The sequence below is a fragment of the Arachis ipaensis genome, chromosome B06 (assembly GCF_000816755.2).
Source record: "Arachis ipaensis cultivar K30076 chromosome B06, Araip1.1, whole genome shotgun sequence".
In the NCBI taxonomy this organism is placed as follows: Eukaryota; Viridiplantae; Streptophyta; class Magnoliopsida; order Fabales; family Fabaceae; genus Arachis; species Arachis ipaensis.
This window is the reverse complement of record NC_029790.2, coordinates 4,376,742-4,381,969: the sequence shown is the minus strand read 5'-3', so window position 1 is coordinate 4,381,969 and position 5,228 is coordinate 4,376,742. Positions and strand designations below refer to the sequence as shown.

At 39.3% G+C, this 5,228-nt stretch overlaps 1 protein-coding gene across 3 annotated transcripts; it reads left to right on the top strand.

The window, feature by feature from the left end:
* Positions 561 to 4,783, top strand: LOC107645461 (zinc finger CCCH domain-containing protein 30). 3 transcript variants are annotated; one of them, XM_021103764.1, is made up of 3 exons: positions 561 to 1,026; positions 1,617 to 1,729; positions 2,034 to 4,783. In XM_021103764.1, exon 3 carries the CDS (start codon positions 2,084 to 2,086, stop codon positions 4,190 to 4,192), a length of 2,109 nt encoding a protein of 702 aa, XP_020959423.1. In that variant the 5' UTR covers positions 561 to 1,026; positions 1,617 to 1,729; positions 2,034 to 2,083; the 3' UTR covers positions 4,193 to 4,783. The 3 variants fall into 3 exon arrangements, with proteins under 3 accessions (XP_020959423.1, XP_016204978.1, XP_016204977.1); XM_016349492.2 differs by having other exon boundaries at positions 1,617 to 1,901; XM_016349491.2 differs by lacking the exon at positions 1,617 to 1,729 and having other exon boundaries at positions 563 to 1,026.

Sequence of the window (5,228 nt, the reverse complement as noted above, 5' to 3'; positions counted from 1 at the left end):
ATTTTATTGAAAAAAAAAAAAAGAAAAAAACAGTAAACAACAAAGAATTTCTGAGAAACAATAAATTTAACAGGACACACATCTGAGCATTTTCGCTTACATGTCGCCACCTGATTGGCGACACTTACGAAAGATTTGCACATAGTAGCAATAAATCAAAGATTTTGTGTCAACGGGGAGTCAAGAATCCATGATTTCGTGCCACGTGTCCAATCACGGAGACTCTGGAGAAATCAGTGGCACTAGATTCTTGCTCTCCTCCCCGAATTTAACTTGCATGTGAGGTGAATTTGGGTTGAATTTCCAGAAAATTTCACCCAACGAAAGAAAAAAGGTGTTAAATTATTTCAAGGGGAGCGTTTTGTCGCAACTCGTTCCGAGAATATAACAACCACGTCACCAAGTTTGAAACTACGTTTCTACCCCTAAACCTTATCGCAAAAGACGATCGCGTCCCTTGGTAGCTGACGAGGCGTGATGTGATTGGCCAATAAAAAAGGCGCTGGGTGCTGCAGAGCGAGAATAAATAATCAAACCCTAAAAACTCTCTCAGTGCGCTTCATCTTTCTTATTTATTCCGGTCTATTATTTTAAGCTGCTAAATTTTTATTGGGTAGGCGATTTTATCAAACTGAAAATAATAATTTAAAAAGACACTCACTAATTTTTTAAAAGACGCATCCAGTGCTCTTTTGTGTGTGTTTTATTTATTTTTATATTTTTTAATTTTTTAGGGTGAAAGAAAAAAGAAAAAAAAGAGAAAGCATAGGAAATGGAGAGAGAAAGAAAGAAAGAAGAAGAAGCTCTTCTCTCTATCCCTCTCTTTTCTCACGATTTTATCTTTCTGTCTTTTTTTCTCGCCAGATTTTCTCGGAATCCAAACACACTCTCTGAGCTTCGCTTCTTCTTCTCCCTTGAGATCTGAGGCGACTCTCTCTTTCTCTCTCTATATCCGTTCTCTCTTTCTCTCTCTAACCGAAACTGATTCCTTCTTTCGTCGTCTTCTTCAGTTGCTTCAGCAAAGTGGTATGATTTTTTTCTTTTCACGGTTTCTCACTAAATCATACTTGTTCTGCCAGTTAAGATCACTTACTTGTTCCGATTTTGAATCTATTATTCTGTTCTGTGTGTGCTTGGATCTTGTTCTTGTGTTGCGATGCAAAAAATGAGTGTGAACAAATTTCCTGGAAAGTTGGTCATTTCTGTGATCCTCTAAAGATCTTGGTGTTGTTGTGCACTTCTTGCTTTTTTTGGCTCAGTATTTGATTCTCTCTGCGGTTTTTTCTTCGGTTTTTTACTCTTTCGTACTTTCACAAGCAATTTTCTCTTTTGTTTGATTACAGTTATTTTTTTATTTTGTTTTGTGTTTTCTGTGTGTGCGGATGAAAGTGAAAAGGAAGCAGTGGATTAAGTAATTGTTTTAGATTAGTGTGCTCTTGTTTATGTTTAGTCTATTTAAGTAAATCTAGGTTTTTGACTGTGAAGCTTGTTAGGGTTCAGTTCACTGCAACACGGTGGATTTGCTATTTGTTTTTTTAGTCCCTATGTTCATGGATGATTTAATTTTTTTAATTTAGTTTAATTTATTCTATTTTTCCAATTTTTTTTTCTGGCAGGCTCTCTTTGCCAAAATAGAGAAATATTCTATGCTAGTTGGATTGATGGGTATTTGAAGATAAATAGAGAATCGGATTGCTGAGGAAGCGATCTTTTATCTATTTAGTCGGTTGTATGTTTCTTTGTTTGTGTAGTTTTTGTGCTATAAAGGAGTGATCTTTTTTGCTGAAATGAATGGAAGATAATTAAAAACTTCTCTTTTGAATGAATTTTACTTCTGAGAGTAGATGTTCTATTTGAAGCTCGTCTTACCTGCAGTGTCTCTTGTAAGCTTTATCCTTTGGGTAATGTATTTGAACTTTCAAGGGTGTCCACATAATTTGATGCTTTGTTGTGCTGCTTCTTTGTTATTATAATTCTAACTCTCTTGTCGTTGAAGGCCAGTATTAATGGGTTTGTTGTGTCTTTTTATTCAGCTGATTGAAGTCAACAACTTAGGCACACACCTTGAAGAAGAAACGACAAGATGAATCACTTGACTGTTGAGACTGAAGATTCTTTTGCTGGCTTGCTTGAGCTTGCAGCCAATAACGATGTGGATGGTTTCAAACGAATGATTGAGTGTGATCCTTCCTCTGTGGATGAGGTTGGGCTGTGGTATGGCCGTCGGAAGGGATCAAAGCAGATGGTCAATGAACAAAGAACACCTTTGATGGTTGCTGCTATCTATGGTAGCATCGATGTTATGAGAATGATTCTTTCACTCTCTGAAGCTGATATCAACCGGCCTAGTGGTGCTGACAAGAGCACTGCCCTTCATTGTGCAGCATCCGGTGGTTCCGAAAATGCTGTGGATGCTGTGAAGCTGCTTCTTGCGGCAGGTGCTGATCCAAATTCTGTGGATGCCAATGGGCATCGCCCCATAGATGTTATTGTTTCTCCTCCTAAGCTTGAGTCTGTCAAAAACAGTCTTGAAGAACTTCTTCAAACTGATGATTCTATTACTGGGTGTAATTTGAGGGTAATCACAACCACATTTAATTCATATTCTCCACCTTTGTCAACTTCACCGGAGAATGGATCCCCTTCTGCACCAGATTTCCAATTGAAGTTAAAGTCAAGTGATGTCCCTGCATCGTCTGTGTCTGAGAAGAAAGAATATCCGGTTGATCCATCCCTTCCGGACATTAAGAACAGTATTTATTCAACCGACGAGTTCCGAATGTATTCATTCAAGGTTCGACCTTGTTCCCGTGCTTATTCCCATGATTGGACTGAATGCCCTTTTGTGCATCCAGGAGAGAATGCTCGGAGAAGGGACCCAAGGAAGTACCATTATAGTTGTGTCCCTTGTCCTGATTTTCGAAAGGGTGCTTGCCGGCGGGGAGATATGTGTGAATATGCTCATGGAGTTTTTGAGTGCTGGCTTCATCCAGCACAATACAGGACTCGTCTTTGCAAGGATGGGACAAGTTGTTCCAGAAGAGTTTGCTTCTTTGCCCACACTGCTGAAGAGCTTCGGCCCTTATATGTTTCAACTGGTTCTGCGGTTCCCTCTCCTCGTTCAAGCACGTCTTCGGCCATGGACTTTGCTGCGGCCATGAGCATGTTGCCTGGCTCTCCTTCTTCGATGTCTGTCATGTCTCCTTCACCATTCACTCCGCCAATGTCACCTTCTGCAAATGGCATGTCGCACTCCTCTGTTGCATGGCCGCAGCCAAATGTTCCAGCCTTGCATCTTCCAGGAAGTAACCTTCAGTCTAGTCGGCTGAGATCTTCTCTCAATGCTAGAGATATCCCTATGGATGACTTTGACATGTTGTCTGATTATGATCAGCAGCAGCAGCTCATGAATGAGTTGTCTTGCCTCTCTCCACAGCCTATGAATTCTAATTCACTAAATCGCTCTGGTCGCATGAAGCCGCTGACTCCGTCAAACCTTGATGATCTTTTTTCTGCTGAGAGTTCTTCTCCTCGTTTTGCCGATCCAGCTCTGACATCAACTGTCTTTTCTCCAACTCACAAATCAGCCGTCTTCAATCAATTTCAGCAGCAGCAAAGCTTGTTGTCACCTATTAATACAAATTTCTCGTCTAAAAATGTTGATCATCATTTATTGCAGGCCTCTTTTGGGGTTCAGGCATCAGGAAGAATGTCTCCGCGAACTGTGGAACCAATTTCTCCAATGAGCTCTAGGCTTTCGATGCTAGCTCAACGCGAGAAGCAGCAACAGTTTCGGAGCCTTAGCTCCCGGGAACTTGGCTCCAACTCTGCTACTGCAGCAGCAGCTGCTTCCGTCAATTCTTGGTCAAAATGGGGATCCCCCAATGGTAAGGTGGATTGGGCAGTAGGTGCTGATGAATTAGGTGGTGGTGGTAAGCTGCGTAGATCTTCGTCATTTGAGCTCGGCAACAATGGGGAGGAGCCTGATTTGTCATGGGTGCAGTCACTCGTCAAGGAATCTCCAACTGAAATTAAAGAGAAGTTGGCCACTAATGTCTCCAGTGCTGCAGCTGCTGGATCCTTGAATGAAGGATCAAATATGGGAACACAAATGGAGTCTGTTGATCATGCCGTATTGGGAGCATGGCTCGAACAGATGCAGCTTGACCATCTTGTGGCACAGCAAAATTAATTGGTTTTGCTGTCCCTGAGGTAGTTAACAACAGAAAAAGGTTACAGTAAATAATATATAAGCTTTTTTGAAGTTTTGTTATTCCTGGAAGACTAAGGAAGCAGTAAGAAAAAGAATCTCCGAGGAAAATTCATTTTCAATTTTAGTGTTACCAAAGAAGTAACTTTTAGAAGGGTCAGAAAACCACTGGGTTTGCATTCAAACAATTAATCCCAGTGTAGGTTTTTTGCCTGCCAATCTTTTCGAATTTTAGGTTCACATTCCTGTCATTTTTTCCTTCTGAGGAGCAAATGTTCTATCAAAAAATCAAGCCCTATTCCTAAGTTTGATCTATATCTTTACTTTTTTACCATTTTATTTTGGGGGTAGAAAACGAGATTACAAATGGTCATTGGATTTAATTTCCTTGAATCTCCATTTTGATCCAGTTTTGGGGATGAGAACACAGGATGTTGGGTATGATATTTCTCATGTAATTTGCAATCAATAATTGTGGATTCTGGGTAAATTAGGAATATTTGAAGGTTGATCCTTTGGTCATGTAACATTCAATTAAAGTTTATTGCCATATTATTTTAATATCTTACTTTCTATTTTTTAATATGATCCCTCTATTACACTGGTATTATATGGGTTCTTGGTATTTTCACCAGACACCAGCCTTAAAACTCTGCTTATTGAATTGATACTGTAAATGTCCATAGTTTTTGACTGCTTGTTATTCTCATCTGAGAGATCATCAATGGTTTTTAATGAAATGAATAACTTATTTTATAATTTCTCTGATCAGAACTTGATATCAAAAACCTATATTTGGTAGTCATACTCGTACACTCATCCTCATACTGTCATACATAAGGAATATATGTTTTGCTCTTAAATTGTGACATTTTTCACCTAATGCAATGAAATGGTTACTTATGAAATAAGGTCTTGATGATAAGGCACTTCTTCCGTTGTTTACTTTGAGATCAACGAAGGTGCTATCTTTTTGGTTCCTATCTTATTAAAGAAAAAAAAGTTAAGTATTATAAAG

Excerpts from the sequence above, each read along its gene's own strand:
- LOC107645461 (XM_021103764.1), top strand. The coding sequence starts at position 2,084 with ATGAATCACTTGACTGTTGAGACTGAAGATTCTTTTGCTGGCTTGCTT.